Below are 27,545 nucleotides of genomic sequence, written 5' to 3'. Positions count from 1 at the left end.
GGAAATTTTGTTTAAAGAGGGCCCTATTTGGTAGTACCCCTGGGTAACTGGTATTCACAAACTAAAATCCTCTCTTAAAGAGTGCACCCTCACATATATCTCAAAGGATTCTCACTGATCATATTTCATATACACACACACACACACACAATTATAAAACATACACGGAAACAGGAAAACATCAGCAAAATAAAAAAGCAGAGCCATATCCACAAAGATTTTAGAAACTTTAATTATAGATGCAAAGTATATTAAGTATGTTTAAAAATATAAGAATGATTTTAAAATATGGTTAAGACATAACTGTCTATAAAAATGACCTTTTTTTTTTTTAAAGAACCAAATAGAACTTCTGGAAATGAAAAATGTAAAAATCAAAATTAGGAACTCAGTGCATAAGTTAAGTGATATATTAAACACAGGTGAGAAGAAAATTGGCAAACTAAAAGAAAAATTTTGAAGAGCTTGCCCCACATGAGGTACAGAGAGACAAAGAGATGAAAAAATGTAAGGGGATAGAGCCTCTGACAAATACCTGGTCAGTGTCCCATAAGGGGATAATGGTATGATGAGAGAAAATATTCAATAGGATAAGCCCAACAACTTCACAAAGTTGATGAAAGATAGGGAGGCTCAGATACAGTGGAGGACTAGGGAAAACATCCACACCTAGAAGAATCATAGTGAAGCTGTGGAATATTAAAGCCTAAAGGATCTAATCCAACAGCAGAGAGAAAAGACAGATGGTGTGACAGACTAGCAGCTGACTTCTCAACTGCATCAGAGGAAGACAGAGACTGCAGAATAATCCTTTCTTCACCAATACTGGGAGAAAATAAGTCAAGCTAAAATTGTATACTTAGCAAGACTACCTTTTAAGAAAAACATTATTCCGTTGAGAGGATAAACAAAGTCAAAAGTTGATTCTTTAAAAAGAGTATCAACATTGACAAAATTCTAGCAGGAAAAAAAAGAGGCAACAAAAGTAATAAATTTTAAGAGGGCCCATAGTTATAGGTACTGCAGAGTTAAAATAACTGATAGGCAAGTAATATAAACATATTTTTGAGTGATTATAAAACTATCAAAAGAAATTAAACATGGTCTAAATAAGTGGGAGATGTAATCGGGAATTTGGCAAACATGCAAGATTAAATAGGTCAAATAGGAATACATATTTAAGGCCGGGCGCGGTGGCTCAAGCTTGTAATCCCAGCACTTTGGGAGGCCGAGACGGGCAGATCACGAGGTCAGGAGATCGAGACCATCCTGGCTAACATGGTGAAACCCCATCTCTACTAAAAAATACAAAAAACTAGCCGGGCGAGGTGGCGGGCGCCTGTAGTCCCAGCTACTCGCGAGGCTGAGGCAGGAGAATGGTCTAAACCCGGGAGGCGGAGCTTGCAGTGAGCTGAGATCCGGCCACTGCACCCCAGCCTGGGCGACAGAGCAAGACTCTGTCTCAAAAAAAAAAAAAAAAAAAAAAAAAGGAATACATATTTAAGGTTAAGACCTAAACAAAAGCAAAGAAATTATAAGCACAAAATTCAAATACTGGTTACTTTCTGACAGTATGCAGGGGTAAAAAAAATCAGGACATAGTCTACTTTTTAGTCCAAATGGAGGCACTTTGTTAATATTCCTTAAACAGTTCATTTACATTATTTATTTACCATGAAATGTATAACACATAGAGAAAAAAGTAAACAACGCAGCACAAAAATGTACAACTCAATGGTCGTAAAGCACACACCTTCATAATCACTACATAGATCCAGAAATAAAATATGTGAGCGCCCCAGAAGCTATACTTTCCCAGTCCTCAAAAGGTAGCCTCTAGCTTTGTAGATTTATTGTTTATGAATGTATCCTTAAACCCTCTTGTTTTGTTTTCTCCTGTCTTTTGAAAATAACAGGGATGGAATTACATACAGTTAATTCTTTTATGTCTGGCTTCTTTGATGAACGTAATGTTGGTGAAATTAATAGGCCAATGAATGGTATTATTTTAATTTCATTTTTCTGGTTACTACTTGTAGTAAAAATTTTTCATATTGTAACTTTTGAATATTTGTTTTGTGAATTGTTATTACCTTTGCCCATTCATCCATCTGTAAGATCCTCTTCTTATTATTGATTTGCAAAAATTATTTGTTAATAATTACATTAACAATTATTGACAAACAAATGTGCTCTTTACAATTCGTTCTCCATTTCGTTTTTTAACACTTATAATTTGTAATGGTTTTCTTTTTAAACTTTCCTTTTGTATTATTGAAAATTAAATATATCATCTCCGTAAAAAATTTCAGGAAACCAAATCAAAAACACAACACACCGTAGTATAAATAAAGATCATTTTAATTTCTTCTTCCCAATTAATTCCTTCTTCCCAATTAAATGTTAACTGTTGGTAACATTTTGGTTCATATCCTTTGTGACTTTATTTATTTGTATTTACTTATTCTCTATATATGTACATTTTTATATATAAATGTAGATAGAGATATATGTCAAATTTTTAAATATCTATATTTGTACCTAAAATTTTACTAATGGAGAATTATTTTGTCTGCCTAATAACATGTTTTTCACCAATCGATACAATTTACACCACCATTTTAAATTATTTAAATTGTGTTCCATTGTATAAATTTGCTAATTATTAATTCAACAGACATTAATTGAGTCTCTTGATAATGCTATATAGCAGCATTGTTTTGTAGGCACTTGAGGCAACTAACATACAAAATTCCTGCAAAGGTGGGGTTGAATGCTAGTGGAGGAAACATACAATAAAGAAATAAATTTTTCATATTCTATAAGGAAATCCTAAGTCCTAGAAAGAAGAAGGAAAGCAAGGAAGAGTTTAGAGAGTAGTGGGTTGATATGAGGGAATAAGGTATTCAAGGAATGCCTCAGAAATTAGCAAGAACATAGTAGAAGTATGGGAACCCACTGTGCCAGCCTTTGGGGAAAAATCAAATGCAAGACAACAAGGTGAGTTTTTTGGGTTTTTCTTAGAGCAATATGACATTGGTCAACATTTCAATTACTTGCAATTTTAACAAATTTGGAAGCACCATTGTTATTAAAATATTTAGTTTTTGCTTGCGTTCTTACATTTGTTCTCCTCAGTTTTCAAACCAACCTTGTCCTTGTATGTCTTTATGACTATAATAGTAGAAAGATGTGAGAGTGTATATTAAAGGATGTTAATCTAGTACCATCTTACTCCAGAGACATAATTCATATTTATTTAGAGGAAAAATAAAATTTAGGAAAAAAGAAAAGAAGTTTTCAAAGAATGTTAGAATATAGAATATTTAATTTAGAAAGGAATTTTTTTATAGCTAAGACAAAAAAATTAAAATGACTTGCCTTTAGCTACTCTGCAAATTAATACTTTTTTAAAATGCCACTTTAACATCATGGAATCTTTAATAAAATAACTTAATAAGCAAGAACTTTGACACAAAATATTTTTTTGTTCACTTAGGTTGCTGATGCCAAATTTTGCCCAAGACCTTTTAACGTCTTGCCTGTGAAGACAAAATGGAGTAACGTGGGCTTTCATATTCTTCTATTTGATCTGGAAAACCTTGTTGAACTTTTACTACCAACTCCACTCAGTGATGTTGACTCTTCCAGTTCATTCTATGGTGGTGAGGTCCTGAGAAGAGCCAAGAGCACAGTGGAGAAGAAGACACTGACACTGAGAAAGAGTAAAACTGCCTGTGGTCCTCTCTCAGCAGAGGCACAAGCCAAGCCTATTACTGAAAGCCTGTCCCAAGGAGATAATACCATCAAATTCTCAGAAGAAAATGATGGAATTAAAAGGCAGAAGAAAATGAAGATCTCCAAAAAAATGCAGCCTAAGCCATCAAGAAAAGTAGATGCCAGTCTTACAGTAGACACAGCTAAATTGTTTCTGTCTTGCCTTTTGCCATGGGGAGTGGATAAAGATTTAGATTATCTTTGCATTAAGCACCTCAATATTTTAAAGCTTCAGGGTCCTATTTCTTTGGGACTTGCTTCAAATGAAGATCATTTCTCACTGATGTTGCCAGGTTGGGATGTATGCAATACTGAAATGATAAAAGACTATTCAGGAGTAAATTTATTTTCCAGGAAAGTTTTGGACTTGTCAGATAAATACAGAGCCACTCTTCCAGATCAGGTTGGAATTCCAGGAGGACTGGAAAATAATTGTGATTCTTTGCAAGAGTCAAATACTATAGTTTATTTGTTGAGCAGACTATTTTTAGTTAATAAGTTAGTTAACATGCCTTTAGAATTGGCATGTAGAGTTGGCAGGTAAGACATACCTAGAGATTTTGACTCTACTAGATTATGACATTAAAAAAAAATCATGATTTCCTCTTTGCTATATTCAGCTCTTTAACATTCCTTCCTTCTTTCCAGTGGGGGGTAAATATGCAACAACTTCTTGGTTTAAAAAACATTAAGAAAATCTCCCTTTTAATTGTTTGGATTGGAGTATAATTTGGCAATAGATCTATATGATTTAAAATTCATTCATTCAACAAATATTCAATGTTTTCATAATATGTGTCAGAAAAGACATAGTGTGGGATGCTGAATGAGTAGATAGATAGATAGATAGATAGATAGATAGATAGATAGATAGCTACATAGCTACATAGCTACATAGATACATACACATATACATACATAGACACATATACATCTTGAAATCCATTATACATGGTATGAATTAAGTATGAACAAAAACACATATACGTCTTGAAATCCATTATACATGGTATGAATTAAGTATGAACAGAAACATTTAAGTTAAGGCTTATGATGATATGTTTTTTATATCATCAGAGAAGGAAAATATTGAAAATTTCATACCTCAAATTTTACCATTTATTTTATATTTTGGCATATTAAAATAGAATAAAATAGAAGAGGCTATTTAGTAATTCATTTATACATAGTACAGTTTAGTAATAACTGTTGTTTTTGAGTGTTGAGATTACACTACTCTGTGACTTTGGGCTAGTCACTTTGCTTTTCTGGGCCTTACTTTCCTGATTTACAAAATGAGGTAGGTGGTATAGGTGACTGTGAAATTCTTAAAAGCTTAGGTTGCTAATCAATTTGATTTATTGGTCTAATCATGATCCCACAGAGCAGATGAGGGACTTAGTTGTTTGCCAGAGGTTTTCATTGTAAGTTTATTCCTGATACAGATTACAGGATGGAAATGATGTGTCTGATGTCTGGTGCACTTTAGGGAAGCTTACGGACTATTGGTATGCCTTTCATTAAACAGCCTTTCAAATGTTGTCACACATTAGTTGACTCTTTAAAGAATTCTTCATTGAAACAAATTATAGAATGAACGTGTCAGGATGAGAGACTGCTTCTCTACTGCAGCCACTCCAGATTTGATCTGCTGTCAGAGCCCAGATACTATTTTTTGAGAAATCAAAATAATGTATGTTGGATTTGTCACACCAAATCCTTCCAACAAATTTGACCATTTCACAGAAATTTTACTGTGGTTGTGAAGGTTGAGAAATCTTCATAAGCTTAACAACTGGGCACATGATTTAACTGAATTTTAAGGCAACACCTGCCTACTTATCAGAACATCCCTGGCAGTTTCAGAAGATTCCTGTGATGGGAACACTGGTGTAGGGTAAAACCCGCCTTCATAAGGCTCCAATGGTAGCTGAGGAGAATTCTTTGACAGATGTCAACATATTGAGTTTTTTTAATTTGTTGCATTAGTCAGTAGTCATGTGACCTAAAATAGCAAACCTGTCTTGTAAATGTAGGTCACAGATAATACTGGCAAACTAAGACGTGCAGGTCAATTGGGATTAAGATTTTAGATGGGAGCCTAAAAAAAAAAAAAAAAAGATTTAGGTGGGAACAAAGTGAGGAAATCAGATTCACAAAAGAAATTGATGTGAAAGATATTGCTAAAAATAATCTGTATTCAATTTCCAAATTTGCGAAAGTGGTCATGTACCCATATCTTTGATTTATTTCCTCAAATAATTTTTTGTGCTTTTTAGTAATATACTGCCAATCTTTTTTCTAACAGTTCTTTCAGAATGGAATGTGCACATAATAAGGTGAGAAGTGCTGGGAATGACATTTTAAATATGTCAAGCTTCTACGGTTGCTCACGAAATGGTAAGGGAGCTACTGACACAGATATGATCTGATTTTTTTTTTCCTATGAAAGGAAATAACTAGTCTTTCTATAACTGGTTAGCAATGTCAAAATAAATAACATTTATAAAACATAGATTTTACCTATGTTTGTGATTACACTAGCTGTGTGACTTGAGGCTAGTCATTTAGCTTTTCTGGGCCTTACTTTCTTCATTTAGAAAATGAGGTGGGTGACATTTATCAAACATTTAAAAACACAAATTGAACATTTTATAATTTTAAAACATAGACATAACATTCTAACATTTATAAAATATAGATTTCAAATGATCTTTGAAATGCCTAAAAATTTGAAACTTTTCAGCATAGGAAATACTTAGGTGTTATTTTATTATTGTGTTTTATTGGAAAGTTTATTGCATCAATATCCTTATTACCAAATAAATGATTATTATATTAGATAATGTTCTTGCAATTTTAGAAGATTATATTCTCAACTTCAGTGTTTAGATTTTCTCTTGATGCCAAATGGCAAATTTATTTCCCAAACCTGTTTTTCCAAGTTTGGGACATCTCAGTAAATGACAGTTCTATCCTTCCAATCGCCAATTGCTCAAGCCAAGAACTTTCCCTTTCTCTCACACCCCACGTCCAATCTGTTAGTAATTGTGTCAGTTCTACCTTCAGAATGTATCCCAGAATCTGACTGCTTCTCACCCACTACACCAGCAACTCCATCTCCCTCAACCTTCCTTTCCCTTACCCTCACCCCTGTGAGCGTTCCTCCTGTCCTGCCTGGATGACCACAGTAGGCACCTGATCATCTCTCTGCTCCTATTCTTGGCTGCTGCACTCTGTTCCCAACCAAGCAGCCGGAATGATTTATTCAGAACTAAGTCAGAACCTCACTCTTCTATGTATAACCTTCCAGCGGCTTCTGTTTCACTCAGAATAAAAGCCATTGTCCTTACTATAGCACACAAGGCCCTATAGGATCTGACCGCTTACGTATGTCATCACATACACACCCCCATCCAACCTTATCTCTTAGTGTTCACCCCCTGCTTAACTCATTCCAGCCACCCTAGCCTTTTTACTCTTACCCAAGCATGACAAGCAGGTCTGAGGACCTTTGCATTGGCTGTACCCTTGCCTGTGGTGTTCTTTCCCTAGACCTTCATGTGGCTCAACCTGCTCACCCTCCACCTGCTACCATCCATCAAGTCTTGCTCCAGTGCCACTTTATCACTGAAGGTGCCCTACCTCCTCCCCAGCACTCCCTACCCCTTTCGCTGTTGTACTATTTTCCATAAGCCTCTTCACTATCTGACATCTGTTACTTTTAAAAATCTCATCTGCCTCCTGCTACTAAATTGCAAGCTCCATGGAAGTTATATTTTGGTGACAGTTTTATTCATTGTTGTGTCCCCAGTTCCTAGTACAATATCTAGAAGGAATTAGCAAATAACTTTTGCATTCGTGGATGAATTAAATTAATGGACAAATAAAATTAAAGGATGAATAATGACTAGAACAATGGTTTTGGAGATAAATAAGATACATGGCTGAGATTCAAGATCCAGCTCTGCCATTGACTACTTGTGTTCTATTGGGCATGTCTTTTACTTTTTAAAAGCCCTAATTACTACATTTGTAAAATGGGAATGTGATCCCAGACACAGTGTGTGTGTTGCCTCCAAAGCTGTGCAGTATATGATCCATAGGATGGGGTGACCTGAATAACGGTACACAGTGGCCCTCACAGGACTGTTGAAAAGAGTATTTTTAAGTGAGAGTTTATTAATAGCTTCCAATTATCTAGTGCTTAGTATGTTCCAAGAATTATGTTAATGGTTTTACATATTTAATATTTTTACTCATTTAATACAAAAACAACCCTGCACAGTAGGAGGCAGCATCTCTGTTTTATGTTTAAAAAAATGGGACTCAAGGAAGTTCGATGACTTATAGGCAAACAGCTATTCAGTAGAGGGGCCTGCATTCCAATCCAAATCTGATTCCTAACCCCATTTCCTGTCCACTGTGTCAGGCCACTTCTCACGTTTATGATTACAGATAAAGTTCCCTCTAAATAGCCCCAGTCTGGGTTGCCTCCTTTCTCCTTAGATAGTTACTCTTATTAGGGTTAGCTATCCAATGTTTTTGTTGTTGTTGTTGTTTGTTTGTTTGTTTGTTTTTTAGCACTGGTAACTCGGAAGGGGATTGGAATTTAAGATTTAGTATAAGTATTTCTGCAAAGACAGGGGATTGCTAACTAGAATCAAGGAGGTCCCTGTTTTTCCTGTGGCTGCCCCAGCAAAAAAGCCTAAGCAACTACTGTTACTATAGAATCATCTCTCTGGGATTTAGGTTGGCCTTTATCGCATTTGAAATTCAGATAAGGACGAGGGAAACACGTTTTTCAAAAAAAAAAATAATAATAATAATAGGAAGATGGAAGGTTAAACAAAAGGAAGTATTGACTTCATGGTATTAATTTTATAAAGCCAAATCCTAAAGAATAAAATAATACTCTGAGGTGCTCATTCTAAAATGTTGACAGGAACCAGTATTCACTTCTGTCAGCAGGAATGGTGACTGAATAATATTGGTAAGCCTCGGATATTTTCTTTTCATCTTTCCCCCTAAAATTGCAATTAATTCTTTAACTCACTGACATTGCCATTGTAGATAAATTGGCTCTCATTTCTATCACATATTAAAATTTCAACATCACATTAAAGTGTGCTTTGAGGTACCCCATGATGTTAGTAAGTAGTTACAGTTGAGACCAATACTTAGCTTTGATGGTTGAGTCACAAGGTCAGCAAAGTGGGAGAGAGAGGAAAAACGGAGATCAAAAGAAAATGTTCTCTTACCTGCTGTGTTCATGAAGAAATGGAAAACATGTCAAAATTATAATCTTCTATCATACTTACATGTTTTATATAGTGTTCTTGGTCATTTTACATTTATATTAAGTGCTCTATCAGGAAAAAATACTATCAATAATTGGTCAGAAGTTTCTTATATATTACTTTTATGTTCTCAAATTGCATTGTATACAATACTTTTATTACATTTTCCTTGACTACTAATGTGGTCAATATATAGTCATATAGATGGATAGATAGATATCTCATATGTTAATATAAAAATAGGGATTTGATGAAAAGTGTATCAGACAAATGCTAATTTAAATAGTTGATACCACAATGTCAGACATATATCAATATATTAATTTAAGTAGACAATTATAGTAACAACTTTTCCGCTTGCGTAAGCCCTTACCATTCTTCCCTATGTCACTCTCAGGATGTGCCGCCTAGATAATAGACTTTAGCCATCAGAAAGCCTTAATTCATCGACTGTTCATTATGATTATATGTACATTTTCAATTAATGAAAAGACACTTATTAAGTATTTTTTTTGTGTGTGTGTAGGAAACTGCTGGACACTCTATGAACCAATTTACTTAAACCAAGCGCTCACTCATTCTTAAAATTTCACACTGAACATTAAGACAGATAGAAAGGACATTGGAGAGGGCAAACAGAAAAGAAACAATACATAACAGAATGAGTCAAATTAAAACAGTAGTGCTCTACCTATTGATCAGAGTGGTAGAGCTGGATAAGGACAAATCAAAGGAAGTCTTTTATTTGATTTTACATGTGATAGAGACTAATTCATGGCAGAGGAGAATTTCAGAATTTGAATAAGGAAGGAATTGTAAGATGTGGTGATCTGTCTTGGGTCAGCAAAAAGAACAAAAATGTGTTGAAACTGTAAAAATGAATCTGATTTGATGTGAATATGTGTTAGTATAATTGTTAGAATTACATATAAATGTGTGTGTGTGTGTGTATATGGGTGTGTGGGTATGTATATATATGTAGACAAATGGATGTTGACTCTGGCTGTACATGTAAATCATCTGTGGCACTTTTACAAAGCATTAATGCCTGTCCCACCTCTACCACAGGATCTGTAAAATAAAAATCTCTGGAAGATTGAATCTGGGCACTGGTGTTTATAAAAAACAAAGCTTCCCAGGTGATTCTAATATGCAGCCCATCTTAAGAGCCGCTATCCATTTTTAATACTCTCAAGATATAAATGTGTTCTGTGTATTTCTAGGTAAGAATGAATCCCATGTACCTGAGGCTGACCTTTCACTTTTGAAGCTAATTTCCTGTTGGAGAGACCAGTCTGTGCAGGTATGATATAATTCACATTCATGAAGTTACTAAAAGAGTTCCTTGCTGCTGTGGTTCATGGATACCCTCCCCTGTCTGAAAATACAAGTAGTTACTCTTGTCCTCGTAAAATGGCCTTTGAACAGGCATAGAGATGAGGGAAAACACAGGCCATAACATAAGCAAGGGTACACCATTCACCAGGGGAGCGTGAATGCCGGGGGCTGAGGAAGGGAGGTTCTTGTCATCACAGGTAATTTCTTGCTTGTTGAAGCTTCAGTCTGAAGCAGAATTGTCCATTATTTGATTTCCAAATATGACATACATTAAAGTACCTATATGTGGGAATTTGATTATGTGAAATTATAATTTTTTTTAATTTTTGATTTTTGTGGGCACATAGTGGTCATATATATTTATGGGGTACATGAAATATTTTAATACAGGCATGCAATGCCTAATTATCACCTCACAGAGAATGGGGTATCCATCACCTCAAGCATTTGTCCTTTGTGTTAGAAATAATCTGTTTATACTCTTAGTTATCTTAAAAAGTAAAATTAAATTACTATTGACTATAGTCACCCTGTTGTGGTATCAGATAGTAGGTTTTATTTATTCTTTCTGACTTTTTTTGGCACCTATTAATCATCCCCACCTACCCCTATTCCACACTACCCTTCCCAGCCTCTGCTAACCATTCTTCTACTCTCTACGTCCATGAGTTCAATGTAGTTATTTATTTATTTATTTATTTATTATTATTATTATTTTATTATTATTATTTTTTTTGAGACAGAGTCTCGCTCTGTCACCCAGACTGGAGTGCAGTGGCCGGATCTCAGCTCACTGCAAGCTCCGCCTCCCAGGTTCACACCATTCTCCTGCCTCAGCCTCCCGAGTAGCTGTGACTACGGGTGCCCGCTACCTCGCCCGGCTAGTTTTTTGTATTGTTTTAGTAGAGACGGGGTTTCCCCATGTTAGCCAGGATGGTGTCAATCTCCTGACCTCGTGGTCTGCCCGTCTCGGCCTCCCAAAGTGCTGGCATTACAGGTGTGAGCCACCGTGCCCGGCCTATCTATCTATCTATCTATTTATTTATTTATTTATTTATTCATTCATTCATTCATTCATTCATTCATTTTTGAGAAAGCATCTTGCTCTGTCACCCAGGCTGGAGTGCAGTGGTACAGTAACAGCTCACTGCAGCCTCACTCTACCAGGCTCAAGTGATCCTCCCACCTCAGCCTCCCAAGTAGCTGGAACTATAGGCATGCACCACCACACCTGGCTAATTTTTTGTATTTTTAAAGAGATGGGGTTTTGCCATATTGCTCAGGCTGGTCTGAAATTCCTGGGCTCAAGCGATCTGCCCACCTCAGCCTTCCAAAGTGCTAGGATTACAGGTGTGTGCCATCTCACCTGACCTGTTTTGATTTCGAGATTCCACACATAAGTGAAAACATGCAATATTAGTGTATCTGTGCCTGGCTTATTTCACTTAACATAATGATCTCCAGCTTATCCATGATATTGCAAATGACAGGATCTCATTTTTTTATAACTGAATAGTGCTCTATTGTGTATGTGTACCATGTTTTCTCTATCCGTTTATCTGTTGATGGATACTTAATTGCTTCCAAATACTTACGTTGCTTCCAAATGTTGGCTGTTGTGAACTGTTCTGCAACAAACATAGGAGTGCAAATTTCTCTTTGATATACTGGTTTGCTTTCTTTTGGGTTATACTGAGCAGTGGGATTGCTGTATCATATGATAGATCTATTTTTAGTTTTTTGAGGAACCTCCAAACTGTTCTCCATAGTGGTTGCACTAGTTTACATTTCCACCAACAGTGGATTTTCTTTTCTCCACATCCTTACCAGCATTTGATATTGCCTGTATTTTGGATATAAGCCATTTTAACTGGGGTGACATGATATTGCATTGTTGCTTTGATTTGCATTTCTCTGATGATAAGTGATGTTGAGTACCTTTGCATATGCCTGTTTATTCTTTGTATGTCTCCTTTTGAGAAATATCTATTCATTTATTTTGGCCATTATTTTACTGGATTGTTAGATTTTTCCTATAGAGTTGTTTGCGCTCCTTGTATACTCTGGGTATTAATCCCTCGTCAGATGGGTAGTTTGCAAATATTTTCTCTCATTCTGTGGATTGTCTCTTGATTTTGTTGATTGTTTCCTTTGCTATGCGAAGCTTTTAAATTTGATGTGATTCCATTTGTCCATTTTTGCATTGGTTGCCTGTGCTTACTCAGGAAATTTTTGCCGAGACCAATGACCTGGAGATCTCCACCAATGTTTTCTTGTAGTAGTTTGATAGTTTAATGTCTTAGATTTAAGTCTTCAATGCATTTTGATTTGACTTTTGTATATGGTAAGAGATAGGGGTCTAGTTTCATTCTTCTGCATAAGGATTTCCCAGCACCATTTATTGAAGAGGCTCTCTTTTCCCCAATGTATGTTCTTGGCACTTTTGTCAAAAATGAGTTCACTGTAGGTGTATGGATTCATTTCTGGGTTCTCTGTTCTCTTCCATTGGTCCATAGGTCTACTTTTGAGCCAGTACCATGCCTTTTGGTTACTATAGTTTTGTAGTTTAATAAATCTTTTTTTTTTACATTCTGAGAGTACCTCATCTGTGAGTTGACTTAGAGGGCTGGTTTCTTCAATGTGCAATTTAAGTCCTTCTTTCTCCTTTAAGGCTCCTTTTGGTCTCAAAATTTTACCAGTACTTTTGTGCATTGTACAATAAATAGTTGTGCATTGATTCAATGAATGTTTACTAGAAGTTTATTCTTTTTTATGAACTTGATACATTACATATCAAATTTGCAAGATTGAAATAGCAATAACTCCAATTACAAATGATTATTCTTGGTTATAAGGAAACAAAAAAAGTTAACTCGTAATATACTGTAGGGGCTGATGCTGTAATACTAAATATACACAGTTGGAATGGCTATAAAAACTAGTTGTCCTGGCCTGCAAGTATGCCTGTGATTTTTTTCCCCAGCCTGACCCCATCTGTCATCATATACCACCTCCTATCTTACCTTGATGTAGCCCCAACTGGCTTTCTTTTTATTTTCAGAAGACATAAAGCTCATCTGAACTCAGGATCCTACTGTTCTGTTGGGCTAGAATTCTCATTTCTTCATTAATCATTTAGGTCTTTGCTTAAAAATCTATCTCCTTAAAGAAGTCTTCTTTTATAACTCCAACTAATATTGTTGCCACATTCTACCCAACCCCACTCATCTAGTCATCATCACATTACCTAGTTTTTTTGCTGTGATTACTTTTAATGGAAATTATATTATTTACTGTTTTGCTTGCTTATTTTGTCTTCACACTGTTATATAAGCTTGCTGAGAGCAGTGACCTTGTTTGTCTCATTTGCCCCTCTCTTACCAATGCCCAGAAAAGCAGAAGTGACAGTACGCAGTCAATACATATTTAATGAATGAATGAGTAGCTATGCAGGCAACCTCTGTAATAATTGGAATAAACACAAGTACATGCAACTTTATCAGCACATTAGTAGTCACCCCAAAAAGGCTTATCTATTAAAAGTGAGATTTTTTTCCCCAGTAGCCAAAAAGTTCCTAAATGGGGAAAAAATTATTAAAAAGAAGGATTCAACAAAACATTTCTCTTAAATTGCTCTCGCTTGAAGATCTTTGGTAGTTGTTCATTTGACCTTAAAATAAACTTTAATGTGCTTTGAGCATGTTTGGACTAACAGACCTTTAAGGTTCTATGACTCTGTGACGGTATGTGAAATGCTGGCTGTAGACAAAGACTACCAGAGAATTTACCCACTCTACAGAAAGTCCAGCCTTCAAGATTCTCTTCTCATCTCTGCTACTGGCCTGATGCATGATCTGGAGGATAGGTTAAACTTCTTGATTATTTGTCTTGCTCATACGTAAAATGGAAATGAGTATTGCAGCCCTTCAGGAAGAATAGAGACTCTTCCAAGTATCCATTTTACTGCTTCAATAGCCGATCCTCAAATTATTATTATTATTACTTTTTCTTTCTGTCACCCAGGCTGGAGTGCAGTGGCATGATCTCGGCTCACTGCAGCCTCCGTCTTCCAGGTTCAAGCGACTCTCCTGCCTCATCCTTCCAAGTAGCTGGGATTACAGGCATGAGCCACCATGCCCAGTTAATTTTTATATTTTTAGTAGAGACAGAGTCTCACCATGTAGGTCAGGCTGGTCTCAAACTCCTGACCTCAAATGATCCTCCTGCCTTGGCCTCCCAAAGTGCTGGGATTACAAGTGTGAACCACCACGCCCAACCATCCTCAAATTATTTATAAAATCATTCATTTAAGCAGTTAGTTGAATTATGTTAGCTTGATTTTACTTTTTTGAAAACTTTTATGTTAAGTTGAGGGGTGTAAGTGCAGATTTGTTTCATAGATAAACTTGTATAATGGGGGTTTGCTGTACAGATTATTTCATCTCTCAGACATTAAGCCTAGTACCCATTAGTAGTTTTTCCTGATCCTCTCTCTCCTCCCACCTTCTGCTCTTCAGTAGGTTTCAGGGTAGGTCGTGTTCAAGTGTTCCCATCATTTAGCTCCCACTTATAAGTGAGAACATTCAGTATTTGGTTTTCTGTTCCTGTGTCAGTTTATTGGAGGATAATGGCCTCCGACTCCATCCATGTCAGTGCAAAGGACATGGTCTTGTTCTCTTTTATGGCTGCATAGTATTCCATGGTGTATATGAGCCACATTTTCTTTATCCAGTCTACCATTGATTGACATTTAGGTTTATTCCATGTCTTTGTCATTGCGAATAGATCTGCAATGAACATACGTGTGCATGTGTCTTTATAATAGAATGATTTATATTCCTTTGGGTATATATCCACTAATGGGATTGCTGGGTTGAATGGTATTTCTGTCTTTAGGTCTTTGAGGAATCACTACACTGTCTTCCACAATGGCTGAACTAATTTGCATTCCCACCAACGATGTATAAGTGTTCCTTTACTCCACAGCCTCTCCAGCATCTGTTATTTTTTTATTTTTTAATCTGTAATTTTTTGACTTCAACATTCTGACTGGTGTGAGGTGTTATCTCATTGTGGTTTTGATTTGCATTTCTCTAATGATCAGTGATGTTAACCTTTTTTTCATATGATTTTTGGCCACATGTATGTCTTCCTTTGAAAAGTGTCTGTTCATTTCCTTTGCCCATGTTTTAATAGAGTTTTCTTTTTTCTTGTAAATTTGTTTAAGTTCTTTGTAGAACCTGGATGTTAGACCTTTGTCAGATGCATAGTTTGCAAAAATTTTCTCCCATTCTGTAGGTTGCCTGTTTACTCTATTGGTAATTTCTTTCGCTGTGCAGAAGCTCTTTAGTTTAATTAGATCCCATTTGCCAATGTTTGCTTTTGTTGCAGTTGCTTTTGGCATCTTGGCCATTAAACCTTTGCCTATGCCTATGTCCTGAATGGTATTGCTTAGGTTGTCTTCCAGGGTTTTTATAATTTTGTGTTTTACATTCAAGTGTTTAATCCATCTTGAGTTAATTTTTGTATATGGTATAAGGCAGGGGTCCAGTTTTAATCTTCTGCATGTGGCTAACACTGGTTAGTTATCCCAGCACCATTTATTAAATAAGGAATCCTTTCCCTATTGCTTGTTTTTGTCAGGTTCACCAAAGATCAGATAGTTGTAGATGTGTGATCTTATTTCTGGGTTCTCGATTCTGTTCCATTGGTCCATGTGTCTGTTCTTGTACCAATATATTGCTGTTTTGGTTACTGTAGCTCTGTAGTATAGTTTGAAATCAGGTAACATGACGCCTCCAACTTTGTTTTTTTTTTTTCTTAGGATTGCCCTGGACATTCTAACTCTTTTTTGGTTCCATATGAATTTTAAGATAGTTTTTTCTAGTTATGTGAAAAATGACATTGATAGCTTGATATGAATGGCAATGTATCCGTGAATTGCTAGGCAACATGGCCATTTTAACGATATTGATTCTTCCTATTCATGAACATGGAATGTTTTTCCATTTGTTTGTGTCATCTCTGATTTATTTGAGCCATGGTTTGTTATTCTCCTTGTAGAGATCCTTCACCTTTCTAGTTGGCTGTATTCCTAGGTATTTTATTCTTCTTGTTGCAATTGTGAATGGGAGTTCATTCGTGATTTGGCTCTCAGCTTGACTGTTGTTTATAGGAATGTTAATGATTTTTGCACATTGATTTTGTATCCTGAGACTTCGCTGAAGTTACTTAACAGCTTAAGACATTTTTGGGCTGAGACGATGGGCTTTTCTAGATACATGATCATGACATCTTCAAACAGGATAGTTTGACTTCCTCTTTTCCTATTTGAATGACCTATTGGTTTCCTTTGTGGGATTGCCCTGACCAGAAATTCCATACTGTGTTGAATAGGAGTAGTGAGACAGGGCATCCTTGTCTTGTGCTGATTTTCAAGGAGGAAGGGTTCTAGCTTTTGCCTATTCAGTAAGATGTTGGCTGTGGTTTTGTCACATATGTCTCTTATTATTTCAAGATATGTTCCTTCAATGTCTTCTTTATTGAGAGTTTTTAACATGAAGTGCTGTTGAATTTTATTGAATGCCTTTTCTGCTTCTATTGAGATAATCATGTGGTTTTGTCTTCAGTTCTGTTTATGTGATGACTCATCTTTATTGATTTGCATGTGTTGAACCAAACTTGCATCCCAGAGATGAAGCATACTCGATCATGGTGGGTAAGCTTTTTGATATGCTGCTGGATTCGGTTTTCCAGTATTTTGTTGAGGATATTTTCATTGATGTTCATCAGGAATACTGACCTGAAATTTTCTTTTTTTGTCATATTTCTGCCAGGTTTTGGTATTAGGGTGGTGCTGGCCTCATAGAATGAGTTAGGGAGGAGTCCTTTCCTTTTCTAATTTTTCAGATAGTTTCAGTAGGAATGATACCAGCTCTTCTTTGTATATCTCATATAATTCATCTGTGAATCTGTCTGGTCCTGTGCTTTTTTTGGTTGGTAAGCTGTTTATTTAACTGCCTCAATTTCAGAACTCATTATTAGTCTGTTCAGGGATTCGGTTTCTTCCTGGTTCAGGTTTCAAGGGTGCATGTGTCCAGGAATTTATCCATTTCTTCTAGATTTTCTAGGCCGTGTGCATATATTACTAGTTTGTAATATTCTCCGAGGATTGTATTTCTGTTGGGTCAGTGGTAATATCTCCCTTATCATTTCTGATTGTGTTATTTGAATCTTCTCTCTTTTCTTCTTTATTAGTCTAGCGAGTGATCTATTTTATTATTTTTTTCTAAAAACCAGCTCTTGGATTTGTTGATCTTTTCAATAGTTTTTTCGTGTCTTTCTCTCCTTTAGTTCAGCTCTAATTTTGGTTATTTCTGATCTTCTGTTAGCGTTGGGATTTTTTTGCTCTTGATTCTCTAGTTCTTTTCGTTGTAATGTTAGGTTGTTAACATGAGCTCTTTCTAGTTTTTTGATCTGGGCATTTAGTGCCATTAATTACTCTCTTAACCCTGCCTTAGCTCTGTCCCAGAGATTCTGGTATGTTGTATCTTTATTCTTGGTAGTTTCGAAGATCTTTTTCATTTCTGCCTTAATTTCATTTACCCAAAAGTCATTCAGGAGTAGGTTATTCAATTTCCATGTGATTATATGGTTTTGAGTGAATTTCTTAGTCTTGAGTTCTAATTTGATTGTGCTGTGGTCCTGGTTACTGTTTGTTATGATTTCAGTTATTTTGCATTTGCTAAGGAGTGTTTTACTTCCAATTATGATCAGTTTTAGAATAGGTGTCCTGTGGTGATGAAAGAAATGTATATTCTGTTGTTTTGGGGTGGAGAGTTCTATAGACATCAGGTCCATTTGATCCACTGCTGAGTTCAGGTCCTGAATATCTTTGTTAATGTTCTGTCTCAGTTATCTGTCTAATATTGTCAGTGAGGTGTTAAAGTCTCCCATGATTATTGTGTGGGGATCTAAGTCTCTTTGTAGGTCTCTAAGAACTTGCTTTATGAATCTGTGTGCTCCTGCGTTGGTTGTATTTATATTTAGGATAGTTAGCTCCTCCTGTTGAATTGAACCCTTTACCATTATGTAATGTCTTTGTCTTTTTTGATCTTTGTTGGTTTAAAGTCTTTTGTCAGAAACTAGGATTGCAACCCCTGCTTTTTCCTTTTTTCCACTTGCTTGGTAGATTTTCCTCCAACCCTTTATTTTGAGGGTTGACATGTTATGTTGAAGACTACATACTGATAGTTTTGGTTCTTTATCTAGCTTACTACTCTATGTCATTTAATTGAGGCATTTAGTCCATTTACATTTAAGATTAGTATTGATATGTATGGATTTCATCCTGTCATCATGATGTTAGCTGGTTATTTTGCAGATGTGTTTGTGTGGTTGCTTTACAGTGTCACTGGTCTGTATGCTTCAGTGTGTTTTTGTAATGGCTGGTAACAGTCTCTCCTTTCTATATTTAGTGCTTCCTTCAGGAGCTCTTGTAAGGCAGGTCCAGTGGTAACGAATTTCCTTAACATTTGCTTGTCTGAGAAGGATCTTTTTTCTCCTTCCCTTATGAAGCTTAGTTAAACTAGGTATGAAATTCTGGGTTGCATTTCCTTTTATTTAAGAATTTTGACTATTGTCCCCTAATCTCTTCTGGCACGTAAGGTTTCCACTGAGAGGTCCACTGTTAGTCTAATGGGCTTCTCTTTGTAAGGGACCTGGCCTTTCTCTCTAGCTGTCCTTAACAATTTTTCTTTCATTTTAACCCTGGTTAAATGGAATGCTTTTGTAAAACGAGCAAAATTAGCTCCAGAAGTTGAATGTTTACCTTTAAGGTTAGTGGAAGAATGAATTAATTTTGCTGATGAATAAGTTTGTCTAGAGATTGTCTCTTTTGCTTTTGACACATTGAACAATCAACATAAAAATAAATGCTGGAAAAGAAACAGAAAAGTTTGGGGATTGCTAATTTGCATGTTTCTGGTACTGCACTAAATTTCTTTGGATTTTATAATTTAACACCACTGGGTACACATCATGACATTTAGGCCTCCAGTTAGAAATGTTGCTTTTCCAGGAGACACCGCAAAGACATGAAAGGTCAGCATGAGCAGAGTGTTGGGAAAAATGTTTTATAACAAAAAAACTAGACACTGGAACAACAACCAGGACACAGGGGTTCTTATGCATCCTCATGATGCTCTATGCTATTTTACAGTATTTTGTTCTTTCAAGGTGTTAATGGAATACCACTAAAATTTTTGGCTTGCCTAGGACTCAGTAATACCTATAGTTAATAAGCATATGTCCCAGATTTGTAGCTGACTCTTTCCAGTCAATGAGTTTGTAAACTTTATTTTTAATCTGTGCACATTGCCTCATAAAAGAATACGATTCTTTGATATCTATGTTTTGGAAGAAATTTATTTATATATGTTGGGAAGACAGCTTTATAGCCATAATGCTCAATGCTAGCTCATTATTAAAATTATGAAGTTATATAAAATGCCATATAAACATTTTATATTTTGTTGGAGAAAATTCCATTTCTATTGACTACCTGTAAAATCTATCTGCTACATTTATAGAGAGAGACTCAAGTATTGATAGTTATAAACTATCAATAAATTATACTTTCCACAGTTTATTTTTGAAAGTCTGCAGAATCTATTTCAATTCCACTAGTATTTATTTAGTGTCCACTCTATTCCAGATACTGTAATAACATTATTACATGTTTAGAAGATACAGCCTTTCTCTCATCTCACACTGAGTTGAAATATATATTTTCAGTTTCTTTCCAATTGGATGCCATTCAGTATTCGCTTTTAACTGTTGTGGCTCTGAGTACCCTACTCATCATGGTTAATCTATTTTATTCTATAGTTATTTCTGTTCCACTTGTTTTTGATGATATTCATTTCTTTATTCTTATAATATGCATTTGTGATGACGACTATGTAAAAAAATCAACAGTTAAAAAAAGTGAAGTCGTGACATGTAAATCAAATGATTAGAAATATTAAATTAAAATACATAAATTCCTGTATATTTTTAAGAAATAATGATTATCCAAGTTGTATAGGATATTATATTCAGTGGGAGAGATGACATTTTAGATCCCAACTGTGGGCATGCCTCTGGGGTGATAAGCATCCCAGGGTAAGAGGACAGCCATAAGCCCAGTGAAGGCATATGGCCAAACTACCCATTCTGAGGGGTATGATATAGTCTGGACACATTGTGGGTCTTAGAAAATTGTCCAGTATCCTTAATTTATGAGTATAGAAATTGCAATTTCCGTGCACTATTCTGTTATTGACAGCTCTTATCCTAATGTCTCTCAGTATCACAAACTCTTTTGTAAGTGAGAACATGAAGTTTCAGAGAAGTTTGTGACTTGTCAAAGGTTGGATTTGTGGTAACTGTCATAGTGGAATAGGAAATGCAAACCTTTTCACTTATGATCCTGAGTTCTTTCTGCCATATTATCCACATCATCGAACCGGTGCTATGAAATAACATGTATGACAAAGTTAAAATGAAATAACTTCAGTGTTATAAAATTGTTCATCATGAATAAGTAATACAATATATCCCATCATGTGATATACATAAATCAGCATGGTTTACCAATACTGTGGTATATATATAGCAGTATATGTTAGCAAGAAACATATATAATAATTTATATTTATATCTCAGAAGTGGTGTGATATACTGATGTGATATACTGGTGTGATATACATATATATATGTGTATATATATACACACACATATATATATATATATACCAGATTTGTCACCCAGGCTGGAGTGCAGGGGTATGATCTGGACTCACTGCATCCTCTGCCTCCTGGGTTCAAGCAATCATCCTGTCTCAGCCTCCTGAGTAGCTGGGACTACAGGTGAACACCACCAAGCCAGGCTAATTTTTGCATTTTTTTGTAAAGACGGGGTTTCACCATGTCAACCAGGCTGGTCTCATATGGTAGATATTAATATGCGTTATTTACCAGCATCATGATGTGCAGAAGTATATCTTAGATTAATGGTATATAATTGATACTCTGATGTTAAATATCTCATTACATGATATTCATGAGTAAGCACCATTCACTTGTATTGCAAATAGGCAGTACTACATGTTAGTATGCATGGTATGCAATAGTGATATTCTACTATTCATTAGCCTTTTTTCACTCCTTAATCAAACGTTTGAGTGTCTGCTGGATAAGGACAGGGAGATAATCGGCAATCAGGAAGTTGCTCCAGTATTCTCAGGAAGCTTCCTATATTTAAAAGTCAGAGGCCATCTTCTCTGTCCCAGGAATTCAGCAAGTATCTGCCATCATAATAAGCTCCTTGGATGTCCCTGGAACCTGAAAGTCTCACATGCTATCATTACATGCAAAAGAGATGGAATACATATTTACATAAATACATGTTCAGTTTTTGACCAAAGCATCTCTAGGTCACCACTCTCGGTGTTGTCCCATATCCCTAGTTCTAGACGTGCCTATGGGTAGACCGGGAGTAATGGAGGAGGACAGTGGCAATTGTGGAACATGAGTCAGCTTGACAGAGGACAGACTTCTGAGGGGAAAATATATATGCTATGGCACTGGGATGTGGCTATATGAAAAGCACTTGGATGTAGCTATATGAAATGTTTAACTATTGGCTGGAGAAGGGTAATGAGAAGGTGTACCTGGTTTGTCTATATCAACCATGTCCGTTCTTTTCTCTCCCTAATTCAGCTCCTGGCCTTCTTTTGGCTATACCTAACCTAGACCTTACCTCATCTTTTACCAGGAAGAGGTCTAGGAAACTGTCACTAGCTTTGCACTGAAGGTAGAGGATATAGAATCTTGAGTGGACATGTACTTTGAAAGACAGAATCAGGGATCAGAAGGTCTGTCCACCTAGTCTATGTAACCTTGAGGTGTCATGCCCCAGATTCTTCATTTTAAAAATGAAGAATTTGGTTGGATGTTCTGTGGCAAGTGTTCCTTTCCCCCTCCTTCGAACCATAGGTCCTTGACTGGGCACACACAGCAATTGGAAGACGTGCCTTGCAATACCTTAATATATGTAAAACCACATAGGTATACACAAAATTTAGTGAGATTTGTTATTAAAGTCATTTCTTTAATTTTCTGTGTAAAGCATAGTTTAAATGCAGTGTTTTGTTTAAATAATGCTTTGGAGCTATACATAGTTTGAGGATCTAACCATGTCTTTAAGAGCCATAGGATACATTCAAATGAATTTCCTTTATCTTCTGGTGGAAACGAAAATAGGAAAAATAATTGAAAACTCCTCTTTGTCCCATAGTGTAATGTTTGACATTCTGGACTTTAAAAAAATGCCCCTCAAGTATCCTTTTAGAATCTCTTGCATTGCCAAAGGAAAAAAAAAAAAAAGAACAGCGTGAAAGTCTGGGTGCCATTTGTTGCTACGTACATTTCAGTTGTTGTGGATGCTAATGCTAGAAGAATGAAAAGTTATTGTTTATGGAAACCTGTTCAAATTTAAATTCCGGGCTTTGGATTTTTTGCAACATACCTAAGCATTTGTAATAATACTAAAAATAATTCACTTAAAAAAATACCTTACAGGTAACTGAAGCGATACAAGCTGTTCTCTTGGCGGAAGTTCAACAACACATGAAGTGTTTGGGAAAGATACCAGTCAATAGTCAACCAGTGTCCATGGCAGAGAATGGTAACTGTGAGATGAAGCAGATGCTGCCAAAGCTGGAATGGACAGAGGAACTAGAGTTACAGTGTATTAGAAACACTTTGCCTCTGCAAAGTAAGTACAAAATTTATTGGCATACTCTTTCAACAAAACTTTTCTACTATAGAGTCTCCAACTTATGGTGGTGCAACTTAACGATTTTCGATTATATTATGGTGCAAAAGTGATAGACATTCACTAGTCTCCTTGACTTATGATGGGGTTATATCCGGATAAACCCATTGTAAGTTGAAAAGGTCATAGGATAAGTTTATCCAGAAGTAACACCATCATAACTTGAGGAGCATTGCTACTTAGAGAGTGTTGAAAATATAAGTTCACAGTATATCATTTCTGCAAGAACTGAGCCAAGTGCCCTGTTTCTGACCTATTCCGCTATCGATTTCCTCTTGTAATTGTCAAATGTTTAAAGAACTTCTGGATCCTATTATAATAATAAATATTTGCTAGAAGAACAGCTTGTATTATTTATAACAGTGTTTTGAAGTTAAGCAATTAAAAGCGAAAGCAGAATTAACAACAATAGCTTAATAGGATATATATTACAGGAATACTGTAACCATAATGGGGAAATTTGCTTTTACTTTGTACCTCGATAAAAGTCATGTGCCAATTTTCCTTTTCTGGGCAACAGAAGTATCATATAAAAATTAAACTATTTTTAGAGTTGGATCATTTGATTTTATAACAAACTTCATCACTGTCACTTCCTAATGATAACGTTTATGGTTTAGGGCCAACAAGTGAGTCTAAATTTATGTTGTAAAATGGTCTATGATTTTTATCATACTGTTAGCTGTTACTTGAAAAAAATTAAAAACTGTAAAAAAAAAGTACAACTTTAATTTTCAACTTTATTGTAAGCTTTTGATGAATACGCTAATTGATCATGTGATTAAACGTGTGTTTTTGTCAGGAAAACATGTTATAAATTTACATATTACAGGCGGTCAAATTGTTAAGTACTTCTTTTATCTCTCACAAAGGGTTTTCTTTTAATTTATTCAGGACTAGGAACAATGTTACTAAATATAAAATGTTAAATCTTAAAATGGGTGTCATTCTTGGAAATACTTAATGATTTCTTCTCATTGTTTTTATGAGATTACTGATTAGAGAGTGTTATGTAGAGAGAAATGAAAAGGCATATTTAACGAAGGCTAGAGATCAAAACAGGTAGAATATGTTTTAATGCCAGGACAGTTGCTGATTATGGTAAATTCAATTAATAATTTGATAAAGCCAGATGGTTATTTTAAGTCATTTGCATGTTTGTTTCCAAAAATTAGTTTTAGTGATCTGGTAAATTCACCTCTGTAAAAAAGCTCCTGTTTCATCATACCACATAATTATAGTTGTATTACATATTTTAAGCAAGAAGTAGAAAAAATGCTTTTTAATTAATTTTGAGTGACTACATTTGCGTTTTTGATACATATGGAAGGCCATCCGTAGTGTCATTGATAGGTTTCCTCCATCTCTCCCAAGACAACCAGTGTTATTTGTTCATTGTGTGTTAACTCTCAGTAGATGTCATTTCTGAATTTTCTCCCTAATCTTGAGAGCCTACCTTATTCATTGGCCCAGAGCCCCATTTTCCAGGTAAGAAACTGTTGGTCAGCCATCAAAGTGAAACTTTAGGTGAATTTTTCTGTCACTTGGGTTACTCATATTTGAGATTTCACCAGATTGTGCCCAATTCTGTCCCCAGTACATTCTTACAGGATAAGGATACTAGCCAGGTGCCTGCAGTCCCAGCTACTTGGGAGGCTGAGTTGGGAGAATGGTTTGAACCTAGGAGTTTGAGTCCAGCCTGGGCAACATGGCCGGACTACATCTTTAGAGAAAGAACTGTTGATAGTAGAGAATTTAGTCTTACTATGACTAAAGACATTTGGATTAAAGTGTGGTATTAATTCTCTTTCAATTAATTATTAAATAGTCCTTTCTTTGCCTATGGTAAAAGAAAATTTGTGGTTAATTTGTGATAAGAATTAGAACACCAGAATATTACAGCCACTTTATGTGTTGGTGGATGAAATTTAGAATACTTTGTTTAAAGGAACAAAACATATTCACAAAATGCTGGGCATATATTATTTTCAGAAATAATTATCTGCAGGAAAATGTTAACTACAATTGCAATTAAATGGGAGACACATAAAATACATTGAAGAGAGAACTATCCAAGTAGTATTATATTTCATATTAATATTGCCCTTTTCTTTTTGTGAAAATGCTTATTTTAAAAAACGCTATTCACAAGAACTTAGTAAAATTACAGGAAATGTTTTTAGATTTTCTTTTTAGTGGTATGTACTGCCTTAGATAGGATTTTTTTTTTTTTTTTTTTGAGGCAGGCTCTGTCGCCCAGTCTGGAGTGCAGTGACATGATCATAGCTCACTGCAACTTCCACCTCCTGGGCTAAAATGATCCTCCTGCATCAGCTTCTTGAGTAGCTGGGACTACAGGCAAGCACCACCATTATAAGCTAGTTTTTTGGGGTTTTTTAAATTTTTTTTTTTTTTTTTTTTTTTTTTTTTTTTTTTTTTTTTTTGAGACGGAGTCTCGCTCTGCCGCCCAGGCTGGAGTGCAGTGGCCGGATCTCAGCTCACTGCAAGCTCCGCCTCCCGGGTTCACGCCATTCTCCTGCCTCAGCCTCCCGAGTAGCTGGGACTACAGGCGCCCGCCACCGCGCCCGGCTAGTTTTTTGTATTTTTTAGTAGAGACGGGGTTAAATTTTTATTTTTAGTACAGATGGGATGTCACCGTGTTGCCCAGGCTGGTTGATAGAATTTCTAGAAAACATAACCTGAAAACTGTTTTCTTTATTTCTAATGTCCTGAGACAAAATGTAATATGATTATATAGGTGCTATTCACTGGGTGTGTAGTAATTCCTCAAATTTCATAGGCAGATTTACTTAGCCTAATCATTGCAACGTATGTCATTTTGCAAAATATTATTATGGCAAATTGTATATGTCATTTAATTGCATCAGCTCTTTGCTTATTTGTCCTCTGTGAGCTCCTGTCCCTCCCCTTGTTTCTTCATTTCCTTTATTCTTTCTTGGTTTCTTGGTGGTACATATTATTTATAAATCATTTGGAAAGTAAAAGATGATGGTTTTGCTATACACAGATACTCAAACTTCTTTTATGCTAAATGGAGTATATTTGATTTATTAGGATTATAGTAATATGGCAGCAATAAGTCACTGAGTTTTTAATATATTCCAATGCTTTGCTGAGTACCTTATGAAATTTAGCTCACCATTTCCTTTAATTCTGACACAATCCACATGAACCCTAAGACCCTTCTTCTGACATTTAGTTTTTAAAATGTTCTTTACCGTTTTTAAAATGTTCGTGTTCATTGAAGTGAAATTTCAAAGTACAACTGAAAAGAACTATACTCTGAGAAAGAGAGATTCCCATCATGCTAGCTAGGTTTGTCCTGAGAAATTACTTATTTTTTTATTTTATATACGAATTTTATATTTTTATCATACACATTAAAATTGTGTTGAGATACATTTTTAAAAATAAGTTTATCACCACACCAGCTATCTTTCTTTTTTTTTTTTTTCCTTTTCAACACAGTGCCTCACTCTGTCACCCAGGCTAGTGTACAATGGTGTGATCTTGGCTCACTGCAACCTCAGTCTTCCCAGCTCAGGTGATCCTCCCACCTCTGCCTCCTAAGTAGCTGAGACTACAGATGTGTACCACCACACCTAGCTAATTTTTGCATTTTTTGTAGAGATGGGGTTTCACCATGTTACTCAGGCTGGTCTCAAACTCCTGAGCTCCAGCAATCTGCCCACGTTGCCACACCAGCTGTCTTAAATACCACCGGTGGTATACATCTTACTCTTTGAGACATACTTCCTATTACTACCCCCTTTGCAAAATGAATAAACTAAGACTTAAGAGAGGTTATGTGTCTTGCCTACAGACACAAAATTACTAAAAACAGGGAAGAAAACCCAGATATTCTCTTAAAATACCGTGCTGTTATCCAGTAAGCTATATTTTCCATACTTGCAACATGGAAGAAATTTATCCTGAATCAGTTTGATATAAAAATTGAGTAATTTGTTAAGTGTTTTTCTTAGATTTTTATTCTTTTCTCATAAATCATGCTTTCTTTTGCCAAAGGAAATGCAGAGTACTTAATTATTGCCATCTCAACCCTCATAATAAAGAAAATCACCAGGTGTCTGGAAATATTTGTAGAGAATGTGTCTAGAAAGCAATGGAAATCCAATGAAGTGAGAGTTAAAGCATAATGTATATTTAAACCTATAATTTTGTCTTATTTTTCAGTGTTTTCTCCTGTTACACTTCACAGCATGTATTTT

General features: G+C 35.6%; 1 protein-coding gene across 5 annotated transcripts in view; it reads left to right on the top strand.

Annotated features, from left to right (window-relative positions):
* The window catches only part of WDR72 (WD repeat domain 72), a 240,049-nt gene that overhangs the window by 134,927 nt on the left and 77,577 nt on the right, over window positions 1-27,545 (top strand). For 2 of the 5 annotated variants that reach the window (XM_065547944.2, XM_015452846.4), the window contains exons 15-19: window positions 3,500-4,317; window positions 5,223-5,285; window positions 6,086-6,177; window positions 10,301-10,380; window positions 23,040-23,235. In XM_065547944.2, coding sequence (XP_065404016.1) covers window positions 3,500-4,317; window positions 5,223-5,285; window positions 6,086-6,177; window positions 10,301-10,380; window positions 23,040-23,235 — 1,249 coding nt within the window. Of the gene's footprint in view, window positions 1-3,499; window positions 4,318-5,222; window positions 5,286-6,085; window positions 6,178-10,145; window positions 10,217-10,300; window positions 10,381-23,039; window positions 23,236-27,545 lie in introns of all 5 variants that reach the window. The other 3 variants (XM_073998488.1, XM_015452847.4, XR_012416259.1) reach the window with 2 other exon arrangements.

The sequence above is a fragment of the Macaca fascicularis genome, chromosome 7 (assembly GCF_037993035.2).
Source record: "Macaca fascicularis isolate 582-1 chromosome 7, T2T-MFA8v1.1".
In the NCBI taxonomy this organism is placed as follows: Eukaryota; Metazoa; Chordata; class Mammalia; order Primates; family Cercopithecidae; genus Macaca; species Macaca fascicularis.
The sequence above is the reverse complement of the archived record's forward strand: the minus strand, read 5'-3'. Positions and strand labels throughout refer to the sequence as shown.